The 16,625-nt window shown below is 50.0% G+C and overlaps 1 protein-coding gene across 3 annotated transcripts in view; it reads left to right on the top strand.

Annotated features, from left to right (window-relative positions):
- LOC135056653 (alpha-2-macroglobulin-like protein 1) overlaps positions 1-16,625 on the top strand; it is a 342,531-nt gene that overhangs the window by 142,541 nt on the left and 183,365 nt on the right. For all 3 annotated transcript variants that reach the window (XM_063962097.1, XM_063962096.1, XM_063962098.1), the window contains one exon: positions 100-264. In XM_063962097.1, coding sequence (XP_063818167.1) covers positions 100-264 — 165 coding nt within the window. The remainder of the gene's footprint in view (positions 1-99; positions 265-16,625) is intronic.

The following is a 16,625-nucleotide window of genomic DNA, read 5'->3' as shown; positions in this document are numbered from 1 at the left end:
GACCTTTTTGGAAAATAAAAATGTAGGTCTCTAAGAATATTATTACTAATGATGTATGGTGGACAAAGAAGATTAACATATTTGCCCATGTTTCCACAGCTGAAAGTTATTGACAAGAAAGAACAACCCAAGGTGAATACAACGGTCTTCTTGGTAGTGGGCTTTGAAAGTGGAGACGTCAATCTGACATCAGTGACCAATGAGAAGGGCCTTGCAACGTTTACAATGGACACCTCTACATGGGATGACATGGTGTCAGTGATGGTCAGTTACACTATATTTTCTGCACACTAAATGACACTAGGAAATTCATGTATGCAGGGGAGGGTGTATGTGCGCATGTGTTAGCAGAGGGATAACTAGAGCTGGGGCCACTGGAATGTTTTGATGGCAACTTCTGAGCTACCAATTGATGAATATTGGTCTTTAAAGAGCAACAGTGTGTGTTCTACAATAAGATGTTCCAGTACAATTCAGAGATTGGGAAGATACGACTTGCTTGAGAACATATGTATGCTTTTGGCATGGAGCTAGTGAATTATATACAGTAATAAAAATGGGGAAATTGCAAAAGACAAATAGCTAAATAAGTGAGACAATATTCTAGTAATCATACAAGCAAGGTCCAGGATGGACTTTAGCAATAATTCAGACTTCTTCAGTTATACCTGAGTTTAGGAAACAGGTGCCTTTTCTTACTGTTTCTACAGTCACTCCACAAATAGCCCCTCTCAGCACACCAGGTCCTGTGTGACTTGGCCACACTTAGCGGTTTCTCTCAAACTGCGTCTTATTCGCAGAATAAAACAACTGAGAGTGACAAAACTACATGGCTAGCACCAGTGCCATAACTAGACATTTTAGCGCTGTACATACAAAACAGGGCCAGTGTGCATGCCAAAAATATAGGGGCGTGGCTTCGTGGGCAAGGGTCGTGGCCACAAAATAATATCAATTCATATTATGCTCTACAGAAGTCTCCATTATTTAAATTACACCACACAGTAGCGTCACTTACACACATTATACCAGGTAGAGCCCCTTTCACACATTATGCCAGGTAGAGCCCCATTTTACACATTACTACAGGTAGAGCCCCTATCATACATTATGCCAGGTAGAATCCCCTTTTTTCACAGTATGGCAGGTAGAGTCCCCTTTTACACAGTACGGCAGACAGAGTCCCCTTTTACACAGTACAGCATTTAGAGTCCCATTTACACATTACGCCAGGTAGAGTCCCCTTTTACACAGTGCGGCAGGCATAATCCCCTTTTACACAGTGCGGCAGGCAGAGCTCCCTTTTACACATTAGGCAGATAGAGTCCCCCTTTTGCACATTTGACAGGTAGAGTACCCTTTTACACATTTACGGCAGGTTGATTTCCCTTTTACACATTACAGCAGGCAGAGCTCCCTTTTACACATTAGGCAGATAGAGTCCGCCTTTTACACATTAGGCAGGTAGAGTTCCCTTTTTACACATTATGGCAGCAGAGTCCCCACTTTTTACACATTAGTCAGGTAGAGTTCCCTTTTTACACATTACGGCAGCAGAGTCCTCCTTTTTACACATTAGGCAGGCAGAGTCAACCTTTTACACATTACTGCAGCAGAGTCCCCCTTTCTACACATTACAGCAGGCAGAGTCCCCCTTTTTACACATTACGGCAGGCAGAGTCCTCTTTTTACACACTACGGCAGGCAGAGTCCCCTTTTTACACATTACGGCAGCATAGTCCCTTTTTTATACATTACGGCAGCAGAGTCCCCTTTTTACACATAACGGCAGGCAGTCCCCCTTTTTAACACATTAAGTAGGCAGAGTCCTCATTTTTTAGACATTACAGCAGCAGAGTTCCCCTTTTTACACATTACGGCAGCAGAGTCCCCTTTTTACACATTAGGCCACAGGTCTCCTTTTTACACATAGGGGCAGGCAGAGTCCCCCTTTTTTACACATTAGGCAGGTGGGGTCCCCCTTTTTTACACATTAAACAGGCAGAATACCCCTTTTTATACATTAGGTAGGGAGAAAGAGAGAGTGTGTAAGTATTGTACTTACCTGTGACCAACCAGAAGGCCTCTCCTTCTTCCCACCCTATGCTGCGCCCTTCACAGTGCAAGGCATTGTGGGTGGGCTGGAGGCGGGCTGGGAGAGACGTCATCTCTCCCAGCTCACGGGAAGGGGGGGGGGGGGGAGCGGAGGGGGAGCTGCAGTGCTGCCTGGCTACCTACTGTATGTGAGAAAAGGTAGCTTAGCAATGCAGCTGAGCGGTGATGGCAGGGGGATGCAGACCCCACAGTGTAGCAGCGGAGTGGCCAGGTGGGTCTTGCCGGTGGACCTGTGCCCACAGTGCATCTGCGCTGTGTGCCAGGCACCACTGGCACACACCTAGTTATGGCCCTGGTTAGAGTACACTGATCAGCGGAATGTGCGACATTTGTATATCTGTGTGCTTCTGAGTCTGAATCTGTGTAAAAAGGGATCCAATGCAGAGTCCGCAGCTTTTCCCTGCACCAAGTTACATTGTCGTTCATCTGCGGCTTTCACACACTGTCAGTGTCTTTTTGCTGCATCTGTGATGCCACTTAGTCACAAAATGAAGGGATAAAAATATGGTGCACTACTCATCCCAGAGTGCCTCAGTCTCACGTCGTATGTCGTAGGGACTAGTTAGTGAGAAACATCTGTAGTATGAGGGTTAAGAACCAGCACTCTAACCATTTGGGGAAGTAAATTTGGCCAATTGGTGGTGTTTGCTGCATTGAAAGGAGAAGAGGAATCTAGCTCCTCTTTAACAAGAACCAGTGTAGACAAAGTTCTTTCTGGCACAGATTCCACCAATTGAAGAGTCTATGATATTTAGGTGCAGCCATTCCCCCACCAAGATCTCTTCTTCCAAACCCCTGCAATCCTGCAGGTGCTTGTTTGGGTTGACCATCTCTCTACCTCTGGATCAAATGTCACCAACCTTAAAGCAAAGAGAACTGAGATCCCCATTAAGGACAAATGGCAATGATGTTTTTATATATACCGTATATACTCGAGTATAAGCCGACTTTTTCAGCACATTTTTCTGTGCTGAAAAAGCCCCCCTCGGCTTATACTCGAGTCAATGGCTGCAGCAGACGCCGTGGGCTGTGTGGGCGTCCGCTGCAGCCGGCTCCAGGACAGACACTAGAGGTCATTATTGACCTCTAGTGTCTGTGCGCGTTGCTATGGGAGAGACGTCATGACGTCTCTCCCATAGAGATGATCGGGTGCCGGGGAGCGGGCGGCCGCACAGAGCGGCGGCCGGACGGAGCGTGCGGCCGGACGGAGCGAGCGGCCGGACGGAGCGGAGCAGCGCAGCAGCAGAAGAAGCGGTCGGGAAGCAGGAGCGGGGCAGTGGTAAGTATTGTTTTTGTGTGTGTTTGTGTGTTTGTAAGCGGCGACGGGGGCACTGCAACAGGGGGCAAAGAAAGAAGGGGGCACTGCAACAGGGGGCAAAGAAAGAAGGGGGCACTGCAACAGGGGGCAAAGAAAGAAGGGGGCACTGCAACAGGGGGCAAAGAAAGAAGGGGGCACTGCAACAGGGGGCAAAGAAAGAAGGAGGCACAACTACTGGGGGCAATGAAAGGGGGCACAACTACTGGGGGCAATGAAAGGGGGCACAACTACTGGGGGCAAAGAAAGAGGGGCACAACTACTGGGGGCAAAGAAGGGGCATAACTACTGGGGGCAAAGCAACGGCAGCATGTTTTTATCTGGCACTGTGGGGGGATATCTGTTACTGGGGGTATATGTGGCACTGGGGGCACAACCCTAGCAACAAGCATTACCCCCTGGCAACAAGCATAACACCTACCGCATGAAACCCCTGGCAATGAGCATGACACCCTGAGCATGAACACCCCTGGCACCGTACATTTCCCACCCTAGGCTTATACTCGAGTCAGTCATTTTTCCCATTTTTTTGTGGTAAAATTAGGTATCTCGGCTTATATTCGGGTCGACTTATACTCGAGTATATACGGTAATCAGGAATCAGGGGAAAAAAGTGTCCGATGCCAGAAAGTGAGCTGGTCAGTGATTTTCAAGACCTCATCAGGCGGGTCCCTAACATTCATAAGGTTTAAGTCCAGGGCTTGGGAACCCCCCCCCAATCTAGCACAACCCACTACTCCGCAGAATCACATTAGTAAGAAGTAGCAGTTTAAGTGTTAAAATTGGATAAACTGCTGACACGCTACAATAATATAGAAGACAACCAGCAGTCAGGAGGTAAGGGACTTGGCTCTTGCGCCTGGAAAAAGTGGAACTTATATTATTACCAATTACAAAAGTTTATTTGACCAAAGCTTGAAAAGGCGGACTTTAAATATATATTAAAACATTTTGAAATTTCTGAGGGGATCAGTATTGGATCGCGGTGTACGGGATGCCGAATGTCACTATATCGACATTAGCATCCTGGGTGCCAGAATGCCGGCAGCTGGGCGCTGCGGGCACCATGGCTTGCTTTGCTGCCACAGGTTCTATTCTCCATGGACACCCACCGATGGAGAATCACCTACTTCGGTTGTTTTCCAGCAGCGGGATAGTACCCCTGTCAGGATTACGGCATCAGTATTGTGACCACCAGGACCCTGAAGGGCTGTATTTTAACCGCATACATTTCTGAGGATTCTTATTAACATTTGCTGTTGGCATCTGTACAACTAATCATTGTGCAATATTTAGGGACTAATAATAATAATGTTAACTGCTGTTCTTTGTATCGTACTAACCTACTGTTACCAATTATTAATATAGTAGCTGCATGGATTTTGTGGAACTGAAACTAGTGGCCGGATGTAATGACACCCGAGTTTGGTGGCTATGCGGGATGCCGGCCGAACTCAGAAGATTGTTAAAAAGGGAAATCACTTCCAAGTAAAACACCTGCATTCAGTCGGCATCCTGCATATCCAGCGAACTCGGGCGTAATAACATTGGGCCCTCAGTTTACTAATAACTGCAGCTTTTTTTCTTATAAGAATCCTATAATAACTAGGACTTCTATCTGGATTAATAAGCTGGACTTGAGTTTAACGTTGTGGAGTTAATTATAGTAGAGTAAATAAGATTTTAAACCTACCGGTAAATCTTTTTCTCCTAGTCCGTAGAGGATGCTGGGGACTCCGTAAGGACCATGGGGGTATAGACGGGCTCCGCAGGAGACATGGGCACCTATAAAGAACTTTTAGTATGGGTGTGCACTGGGTCCTCCCTCTATGCCCCTCCTCCAGACCTCAGTTAGAAAACTGTGCCCAGAGGAGATGGACAATATGAGGAAAGGATTTTGTTAATCCAAGGGCAAGATTCATACCAGCCCACACCAATCATACTCTATAACCTGGCGTACACATAACCAGTTAACAGTATGAACAAAAGACAGTATCAGTCAAAGACCAATTCCAATTGTAACATAACCCTTATGTAAGCAACAACTATATACAAGTCTTGCAGATGTAGTCCGCACTGGGACGGGCGCCCAGCATCCTCTATGGACTAGGAGAAAAAGATTTACCGGTAGGTTTAAAATCTTATTTTCTCGTATGTCCTAGAGGATGCTGGGGACTCCGTAAGGACCATGGGGTTTATACCAAAGCTCCAGACCGGGCGGGAGAGTGCGGATGACTCTGCAGCACCGACTGAACAAACACGAGGTCCTCGTCAGCCAGGGTATCAAACTTGTAGAATTTAGCAAAAGTGTTTGAACCCGACCAAGTAGCTGCTCGGCAAAGCTGTAATGCCGATACGCCTCGGGCAGCCGCCCAAGAAGAGCCCACCTTCCTAGTGGAATGGGCCTTTACCGAATTTGGTAACGGCAATCCAGCCGTAGAATGAGCCTGCTGAATCGTGTTACAGATCCAGCGAGCAATAGTCTGCTTAGAAGCAGGTGCGCCAAACTTGTTGGCCGCATACAGGACAAACAGGGCCTCTGTTTTCCTCACTCTAGCTGTCTTAGCTACATACATTTTTAAGGCCCTGACTACATCCAAGGACTTGGAGTCCTCCAAGTCATTTGTAGCCACAGGCACCACGATAGGTTGGTTCATATGAAATGAAGACACCACCTTAGGCAGAAATTGAGGACGAGTCCTCAATTCCACTCTATCCACATGAAAAATCAAGTAGGGGCTCTTGTGAGACAAGGCCGCCAATTCTGACACACGCCTTGCAGATGCCAAGGCCAAGAACATGACCACCTTCCAGGTGAGAAATTTCAAATCAACCGTTTGAAGGGGCTCAAACCAGTGAGATTTAAGGAACTGTAACACCACGTTAAGGTCCCAGGGTGCCACTGGGGGCACAAAAGGAGGCTGGATGTGTAGCACTCCCTTTACAAAAGTCTGGACTTCTGGTAGAGAAGCCAATTCCTTCTGAAAGAATATAGATAGGGCCGAAATCTGTACTTTAATAGAGCCTAACTTCAGGCCCATATCCACTCCTGTCTGTAGGAAGTGGAGAAAACGGCCCAGATGGAAATCTTCCGTAGGAACATTCTTGGTTTCACACCAAGAGACATATTTCCGCCAGATACGGTGATAATGTTTCGCCGTCACCTCCTTCCTAGTCTTTATCAGAGTAGGTATGACCTCCTCCGGAATACCTTTCCCAGCTAGGATTTGGCGTTCAACCGCCATGCCGTCAAACGTAACCGCGGTAAGTCTTGGAACACGCAGGGCCCCTGCTGCAACAGGTCCTCCCAGAGAGGAAGGGGCCAAGGATCTTCCGTGATCATTCCTGAAGATCTGAGTACCAGGCCCTTCGAGGCCAGTCTGGAACAATGAGTATTGTCTGTACTCTTTTTTGTCTTATGATCCTCAAAACTTTTGCGATGAGAGGAAGAGGAGGAAACACATAGACCGACTGAAACACCCATGGTGTCACCAGGGCGTCTACTGCTACTGCCTGAGGGTCCCGGGACCTGGCACAGTGCCTCCAAAGCTTTTTGTAGAGACGTGACGCCATCATGTCTATTTGAGGAATTCCCCAGAGACCTGTTATCTCTACAAAAACTTCTTGATGCAGACCCCACTCTCCTGGATGGAGATCGTGTCTGCTGAGGAAGTCTGCTTCCCAGTTGTCCACTCCCAGAATGAAGACAGCTGACAGAGCGCTTACGTGATTTTCCGCCCAGCGAAGAATCCTGGTGGCCTCCACCATCGCGACTCTGCTCCTAGTCCCGCCTTGGCGGTTTACATGAGCAACGGCTGTGACATTGTCTGATTGAATCAGAACCGGTAGGCTGCAAAGAAGATTCTCCGCTTGTCGAAGGCCGTTGTATATGGCCCTTAATTCCAGCACGTTGATGTGCAGACAAGGCTCCTGGCTTGACCATATTCCCTGAAAATGTCTTCCTTGCGTGACTGCTCCCCATCCTCGGAGGCTCGCGTCCGTGGTTACCAGAACCCAGTCCTGAATGCCGAACCTGCGACCCTCCAGAAGGTGAGCACTATGCAGCCACCACAGGAAAGATACTCTGGCCCTGGGGGACAGTGTTATTGTCTGATGTATTTGTAGATGGGACCCGGACCACTTGTCCAGAAGGTCCCACTGAAAAGTCCTCGCATGAAACCTGCCGAAGGGGATGGCCTCGTAGGCTGCCACCATTTTTCCCTGAACTCGAGTGCATTGATGAACTGACACTCTTTGTGGCTTTAGCAGGTCTCTGACCATGTTCTGGAGATCCTGGGCTTTTTCCGACGGGAGAAAAACCTTCTTTCGTTCCGTGTCCAGAATCATGCCTAGGAACGATAGTCGAGTCGTTGGAACCAATTGTGACTTTGGCAGATTGAGAATCCAACCGTGCTGTTGGAGCACTCTCAGGGAGAGCGCCACGTTCTTCAGCAATTGATCTCTTGATCTCGCCTTTATCAGGAGATCGTCCAAGCGGGGATAATTGTGACTCCTTGTTTGCGTAGGAGCACCATCATTTCCGCCATCACCTTCGTGAAAATCCTCGTGGGCCGTGGAAAGCCCAAACGGTAACGTCTGAAACTGGTAATGACAGTCCTGTACAGCGAATATCAGGTTCTCCTGATGAGAGGGATATATTGGGACATGAAGGTAAGCATCCAATATGTCTAACGACACCATAAAATCCCCCCCTTCTAGGCTGGATATTACAGCTCGGAGCGATTCCATCTTGAATTTGAATTTTTTCAAGTATAGGTTCAGGGATTTTAGATTCAAAATGGGCCTGACCGAACCATCCGGTTTCGGGACCACAAATAGGGTCGAATAATACCCTTTTCCCTGTTGGGCCAGGGGAACCCTGACAATCACTTGCAGCTAACACTACTTCCCTCCCTTGGGGAGAAGCTGGTAAGGCCGAATTGAAAAATCGGCGAGGGGGCACCTCTTCGAATTCCAGCTTGTAGCCTTGGTAAACAATTTCCATCGCCCAAGGTGTTAGGAATATTTGTGTTTTGTTTTTGTTTTGTTCTACCGCTGGGTGGTGGCTCCGACTCTGAGAGTGAGCTTCTGGATGATCCGAGACTCGTTTTTGATGGACCTGTATTGCCTAATAGTGTCTTTGTGACACCTTCAAATAGGGTTAGGCAACCCAGAAAGAAAAAAGGAAAAAAGAAGAGAAGGTGAACTTTGAGGCGTCTGGAATCCGCCTGTTTAAGGGGGGGATAATGTTAGGAATATTTGTGTTTTGTTTTGCCTTGCATTACCTCATTCCTGCCTCTAGGGGTCTCACTTGTTGCCTCAGGTCTGAATGGCAGTTGCACACTGCCTCTGCAGGGTAATTACCTGATTGTGTGCACCTGGAGCCCAACACCCTGCTGCTATTTAACTCCAGCTCACAGGCACTTAGTTGCAGATCATTGCGGTTCCGTATGGAGTGAGACTGGGCTCTCTCCAGTAACCCTGTCCAGATTCTGCCTTATTTGCTTCTTGGAGACTTCCCTGCAGTTTGCTAAAACGCATGTGCCTTGCTTCTGGACTTCTTACCCTGCCAGTTCAACATCTACATTTCTGGACTATTATTTGCAGTTTGTTTCCATTCCTGCCTGATCACTTCATTTTTGGTATGTTATTTTTCCCCTGCTTGATTTAAACCCGGATTTCTTCATGTTTATTTTGCATCTATGTTTAACCTGAAATATTCCATTTATCGTGTTTTGTTCCATGTAATCAAGCATCCAGTTTATATTTATTTTTACCACCACTTTTTCCACAATAAACTTTACTTAATTTTCACCTGGCTTCAGCTGACATCTTTCCAAGCACGCACACACAGAGAACTCTAGAAATCGTTACAGAATGATCTGCCAAAATAAACGTGTGCAGGAGTTTTGTTTTGATTCAGCTGAATCTCATAAAATGGCTTCACTTCAGAAAGGTTCCCTGCCTCTCAAGTTTTTGCCGTTTTTGAGTTCTGCATTGCTGGTGGATTTCAGAGAGAAACTGGAGGGTATTCAAATCCTATCTTCAGAGATACTGTCTGCTCTGCCTGAAGATTCAGTAAGGTTACCTGCTCCCTTTAAGGAGACGCAGGAAAAAAGGGGAAAAGATCAGTCTGGTACTCTCAATTCTGGCTGCTGTTTTTCTAGCGTAAGCAAAGGCAAGTTTTGGAGTTTTCCACGACCCAGTCTCTCTGAGGAAGAAAGGAGACATAGAAGGGATAAGAAGCTCTGTTTTTATTGCGGCAGGTCGGGACATTTTATTCAGTTATGTCCTGCTCGCAAACATAAAAAGAGCTTTCCTCATTCTGCCATAGTGCCAAATTCTGCTCAGTTATGCCACTGTGGTGCTCAAATTTCGAAAGGAGGGGTGTCCGGCCAAGCGACCCCAAGAGGGGTGTCCGGCCAAGCGACCCCAGGAGGGGTGTCCGGCCAAGCGACCCCAGGAGGGGTGTCCGGCCAAGCGACCCCAGGAGGGGTGTCCGGCCCAGCGACTCCAGGAGGGGTGTCCGGCCCAGCGACTCCAGGAGGGGTGTCCGGCCCAGCGACTCCAGGAGGGGTGTCCGGCCCTGCGACCCCAGGAGGGGTGTCCGGCCCTGCGACCCCAGGAGGGGTGTCCGGCCCTGCGACCCCAGGAGGGGTGTCCGGCCCTGCGACCCCAGGAGGGGTGTCCGGCCCTGCGACCCCAGGAGGGGTGTCCGGCCCTGCGACCCCAGGAGGGGTGTCCGGCCCTGCGACCCCAGGAGGGGTGTCCGGCCCTGCGACCCCAGGAGGGGTGTCGGTCCCTGCTGCCCTTGCCTTCGGGCATGAGGTCCCTGCTGCCCTTGCCTTTGGGCATGAGGTCCCTGCTGCCCTTGCCTTTGGGCATGAGGTCCCTGCTGCCCTTGCCTTCGGGCATGAGGTCCCTGCTGCCCTTGCCTTCGGGCATGAGGTCCCTGCTGCCCTTGCCTGCGGGCATGAGGTCCCTGCTGCCCTTGCCTCACGGCATGAGGTCCCTGCTGCCCTTGCCTCACGGCATGAGGTCCCTGCTGCCCTTGCCTCACGGCATGAGGTCCCTGCTGCCCTTGCCTCACGGCATGAGGTCCCTGCTGCCCTTGCCTCACGGCATGAGGTCCCCGTTGCCCTTGCCTCACGGCATGAGGTCCCCGTTGCCCTTGCCTCACGGCATGAGGTCCCCGTTGCCCTTGCCTCACGGCATGAGGTCCCCGTTGCCCTTGCCTCACGGCATGAGGTCCCCGTTGCCCTTGCCTCACGGCATGAGGTCCCCGTTGCCCTTGCCTCACGGCATGAGGTCCCCGTTGCCCTTGCCTCACGGCATGAGGTCCGAGAGGTGCCCGCTTCGCCAGAGGTCCGAGAGGTGCCCGCTTCGCCAGAGGTCCGAGAGGTGCCCGCTTCGCCAGAGGTCCGAGAGGTGCCCGCTTCGCCAGAGGTCCGAGAGGTGCCCGCTTCGCCAGAGGTCCGAGAGGTGCCCGCTTCGCCAGAGGTCCGAGAGGTGCCCGCTTCGCCAGAGGTCCGAGAGGTGCCCGCCTTGCCAGAGGTCCACGCCTTGCCAGAGGTCCGAGAGGTGCTCGCCTTGCCAGAGGTCCGAGAGGTGCCCGCCTTGCCAGAGGTCCGAGAGGTGCCCGCTTCGCCAGAGGTCCGAGAGGTGCCCGCTTCGCCAGAGGTCCGAGAGGTGCCCGCTTCGCCAGAGGTCCGAGAGGTGCCCGCTTCGCCAGAGGTCCGAGAGGTGCCCGCCTTGCCAGAGGTCCGAGAGGTGCCCGCCTTGCCAGAGGTCCACGCCTTGCCAGAGGTCCGAGAGGTGCTCGCCTTGCCAGAGGTCCGAGAGGTGCCCGCCTTGCCAGAGGTCCACGCCTTGCCAGAGGTCCGAGAGGTGCCCGCCTTGCCAGAGGTCCAAAAGGTGTCCACCTTGCCAGAGGTCCGGCCAAGGCCTGTCCAGCCCCAGGAGGGGGCTCTGCCTGTCCAGCCCCAGGAGGGGGCTCTGCCTGTCCAGCCCCAGGAGGGGGTTCTGCCTGTCCAGCCCCAGGAGGGGGTTCTGCCTGTCCAGCCCCAGGAGGGGGTTCTGCCTGTCCAGCCCCAGGAGGGGGTTCTGCCTGTCCAGCCTCAGGTGGGGGTTCCGCCTGCCCAGCCCCAGGAGGGGGTTCCGCCTGCCCAGCCCCAGGAGGGGGTTCCGCCTGCCCAGCCCCAGGAGGGGGTTCCGCCTGCCCAGCCCCAGGAGGGGGTTCTGCCTGTCCAGCCCCAGGAGGGGGTTCCGCCTGTCCAACACCAGATAGAGGTGCCTGCCATGCCCGAGATCCAAGATTTGCCCGAGGATCTGCCTTACTTTTATGGAAATATCTCTCACTGTTTAGCTCTCTTCAGATATTATCTGAGTTTTGATGACTTGTCCCCTATTGATATCATTGCTAACGTATGTATGAGATTCAGAGGGAGGGCCTTGAAGTGGGTAAATGGTCTTATAGATAAGGGAGATCCAGTGTTACAAGATTTGCCCGGTTTCCTCAAGGCTGTGACCGAAAGATTCAGTCCACCAACTGTCCTCACGCTCCTAGATGAATCTACTAAGGTGTGCCCCTCTGAGAACCTGCCTTTGCAGTCTGGGGAGCACCCTCAGTTTTTCAGATGTGGGCAGGTATCTCTAGGTGTTCACGCAGATTGCTCGGCAAGTTTAACATCTACAAGTTTACCATCCGCTCTTGATTCCATCCAGGAAAATAAGAGGTCAGTTCTACCGCTGGGTGGTGGCTCCGACTCTGAGAGTGAGCTTCTGGATGATCCGAGACTCGTTTTTGATGGACCTGTATTGCCTAATAGTGTCTTTGTGACACCTTCAAATAGGGTTAGGCAACCCAGAAAGAAAAAAGGAAAAAAGAAGAGAAGGTGAACTTTGAGGCGTCTGGAATCCGCCTGTTTAAGGGGGGGATAATGTTAGGAATATTTGTGTTTTGTTTTGCCTTGCATTACCTCATTCCTGCCTCTAGGGGTCTCACTTGTTGCCTCAGGTCTGAATGGCAGTTGCACACTGCCTCTGCAGGGTAATTACCTGATTGTGTGCACCTGGAGCCCAACACCCTGCTGCTATTTAACTCCAGCTCACAGGCACTTAGTTGCAGATCATTGCGGTTCCGTATGGAGTGAGACTGGGCTCTCTCCAGTAACCCTGTCCAGATTCTGCCTTATTTGCTTCTTGGAGACTTCCCTGCAGTTTGCTAAAACGCATGTGCCTTGCTTCTGGACTTCTTACCCTGCCAGTTCAACATCTACATTTCTGGACTATTATTTGCAGTTTGTTTCCATTCCTGCCTGATCACTTCATTTTTGGTATGTTATTTTTCCCCTGCTTGATTTAAACCCGGATTTCTTCATGTTTATTTTGCATCTATGTTTAACCTGAAATATTCCATTTATCGTGTTTTGTTCCATGTAATCAAGCATCCAGTTTATATTTATTTTTACCACCACTTTTTCCACAATAAACTTTACTTAATTTTCACCTGGCTTCAGCTGACATCTTTCCAAGCACGCACACACAGAGAACTCTAGAAATCGTTACACAAGGATCCACGTCTGATCGAACCCAGACCTGGCTGAAGAATCGAAGGCGTGCCCCCACCGGTGCGGACTCCCTTGGGGGAGCCCCAGCGTCATGCGGTGGATTTTCTGGAAGCAGGGGAGGACTTCTGCTACTGGGAACTAGCCGAAGCAGATGTTCTTTTTCCCCTACCCTTACCTCTGGCAAGGAAGGAAGAGCCCCGACCTCTTCTGCACTTTTGCGACCGAAAGGACTGCATCTGATACTGTGGAGTTTTCTTTTGCTGTTGGGGAACAAAAGGTAAAAAGGTAGATTTACCCGCGGTAGCTGTGGAAACCAGGTCCGCGAGACCGTCCCCGAACAACACTTCACCCTTGTAAGGTAAAACCTCCATATGTTTTTTTGAGTCCGCATCACCTGTCCATTGACTGGTCCATAAGGCTCGTCTCGCAGAAATAGCCATGGCATTGGCTCTGGAACCCAGCAGTCCAATGTCCCTCTGAGCGTCTCTCATATATAAGACTGCGTCCTTAATATGGGCTAAAGTTAATAAAATGGTATCCTTATCTAGGGTATCCAAGTCAGCTGACAAGGTATTTGTCCAAGCTGCTATCTGTCCAAGCTGCAACTGCACTACATACCCATGCCGACGCAATTGCCGGCCTGAGCAATACACCTGTATGTGTATAAATAGACTTTAATGTAGTCTCCTGCCTGCGGTCTGCAGGATCCTTGAGGGCCGCTGTGTCCGGAGACGGCAGCGCCACCTTCTTGGACAGGCGTGTTAAAGCCTTGTCCACCCTGGGAGATGATTCCCAACGTACCCTATCCTGTGTAGGGAAAGGATACGCCATAAGAATCCTTTTGGGAATCTGCAGTTTCTTATCTGGAGTTTCCCACGCTTTTTCAAATAACTCGTTAAGCTCATGGGATGGGGGAAAGGTAACCTCAGGTCTCTTTTCCTTATACATGTGCACCCTCGTGTCGGGAACAGATGGTTCATCAGTGATATGCAAAACATCCTTTATTGCAATAATCATACACTGAATACTTTTAGTCACCCTAGGGTGCAATCTTACTTCATCATAGTCGACACTGGAGTCGGACTCCGTGTCGGTATCCGTGTCAATTGTTTGTGACAAGGGATGCTACTGAGACCCAGAAGGGCCCTGTGCCTCGGTCCAATCCGTGGATTGACCCCCTGTTGTGTCCCTGGACTCTGCTTTGTCCAGTCTTTTATGTAATGATGCCACACCATATCTATCCACTCATGCGTCGGCACAGCCGACGGGATTCACCACTCATCTGCTCCACCTCCTCCTTGGACAAGCCTTCCGCTTCAAACATGCCGACACGCACGTACCGACACCCCACACACACCGGGATATAACTATAAGGGGACAATTCCCTAATAAGGCCCTTTGGAGAGACAGAGAGAGAGTATGCCAGCACACACCCAGCGCTCACTGACACTGGAGAAATACCAGACAGCGCTTTTTTGATATAATATAACTCACTGCGCCAAGAATTGTGCCCCCCCTCCTCTTTTTAAGCCCTCTGTCCCGAGTTCAGCAGGGGAGAGTCCGGGGAGCCAGCGTCTCTGCAGCTTCTGTGGAGAAAATGGCGCTGTTAGTGCTGAGGAACAAGCTCCGCCCCCTCCAGCGGCGGGCTTCGGTCCCGCTAAAAATTACAAAAAATGGCGGGGGTTCACATATTTACTGCCTCTGCAGCCTAATATCTCCCAATATGCCAGTTCTGAGGTTTATTGCTGCCCAGGGCGCCCCCCCTGCGCCCTGCACCCATCTGTGCCTGCTGTGTGTGTGTGTCCCGGGAGCAATGGCTTACCTCTGTGAAGTGTGTCCCGGGAGCAATGGCTTACCTCTGTGAAGATCTGAAGTCTTCTGCCGCCTTTGAAGTCTTCTTTCTTCTCATACTCACCCGGCTTCTCTCTTCCGGCTCTGCGAGGAGGATGGCGGCGCGGCTCTGGGACGAACGGCGAGGGTGAGACCTGCATTCCGACTCCCTCTGAAGCTAATGGTGTTCAGTAGCCTAAGAAGCAGAGCCTATCAGTTAAGTAGGTCTGCTTCTCTCTCCTCAGTCCCACGATGCAGGGAGCCTGTTGCCAGCAGTGCTCCCTGAAAATAAAAAACCTAACAAAATTCTTTAAACAGAGAAACTCAGGAGAGCTCCCTGTAATGCACCCTATCTCCTCTGGGCACAAGATCTAACTGAGGTCTGGAGGAGGGGCATAGAGGGAGGAGCCAGTGCACACCCATACTAAAAGTTCTTTATAGGTGCCCATGTCTCCTGCGGAGCCCGTCTATACCCCCATGGTCCTTACGGAGTCCCCAGCATCCTCTAGGACGTAAGAGAAATATACAATTTTATCCAATCAGTGCTCTGAAATATCTATATGTATGTTTAATGATTTCACTGTCTGTGTGACTGTTGCATGTATATTAAAAAAAAATTTAATTACGATTTTATTGTCTGACAGCTCTTGATTTTTCTGTTCTTCAGTCGGGCACAGATGTACAAATATTGCACACATAAGTAATCAATGTACACTGTACACTAGCAATGTAGTTCTGTCACTCCTGACAAACATTTTAAGCCAAGAAGTTGCCCAATGTGGCCAGGTTGCACGCGAGCTGGCACCCCAAGAGGGGCTATTTGACGACACTGAAGGCACTGTAAAAAAAAGGCACATCTGTAGAAACGTTCTATAAAATTCCAAGAGGCATATATGCTATCTCCCCTCTGTGGTTATTCAATGAACGGATACCGTACCATCTTTCAAATCTTCATGAGCCCTTTAGCGAGAGCCTTAACAAAGCGGTGTTTTGTGTGAATCCTGTAGGCTCTTAGGAATACTCCTTACCCCTATTCTAGAACACACCTATGCTTACTCCCACGGTTTTCCATAGGCTTCTTTGTCAAGAAATAACAAATACAAGTTGAGTCTTCCATATCCAAAATGCTCGGGACCAGGATCATTTTGGATAAGGGATTGTTCAAGTATTTATAATACGTCTTTGTGTCGGTCCACCCCAGCGTTGCTGCAAGAGCATCTGGAGGGGTCCACAGAGGTCTGGCGGGGGAGCAGGGTTCCAGCAGCAGTGCGGGAAGGTCCAGTAAGGGTGCGGGATAGACCGGAAGGGGTCCACAGAGGTCCAGCAGGGGGTGTGGGGAGTTGGGTCAGGTGATGTCCTGTGGGGTCAGGTGATGTCCTGTGGGGGTGCGCAGGTGGTGGTGGAAGAGGAGTTCCTGGTGGGGGAATGGCTGCAAAGCCACTCCCACACCAGCAGTCATTAGCCAGTGACAGTAGTGACAGGACAGGACTGAAATATCGCAGTGTTCGGAATATTTCAGTTTTTAGAATTACGGATAAGGAAGACACGACCTGTACATCTATTTTTAGCACAACCGTTCATTGCAGGACTGCATGCAGTTGATTGCACATTCACCTTCTGGACTTGAATTCATTTATTATTAGATTTATTATTACTACTGTATTGTTTCAAAGTGTTGTAGATTTTATATTGGAAATATGATTTCTGGGTATAGAACTGTGTCGTTTAGTAGTGCTGCGGATCATTCTGGGCTTTTTTGTATTTTCTCATAGTGTGAACAGGCAGCATACAGATGG

The sequence above is a fragment of the Pseudophryne corroboree genome, chromosome 3 (genome assembly GCF_028390025.1).
Source record: "Pseudophryne corroboree isolate aPseCor3 chromosome 3, aPseCor3.hap2, whole genome shotgun sequence".
Taxonomy (NCBI): domain Eukaryota; kingdom Metazoa; phylum Chordata; class Amphibia; order Anura; family Myobatrachidae; genus Pseudophryne; species Pseudophryne corroboree.
The sequence above is the reverse complement of the archived record's forward strand: the minus strand, read 5'-3'. Positions and strand labels throughout refer to the sequence as shown.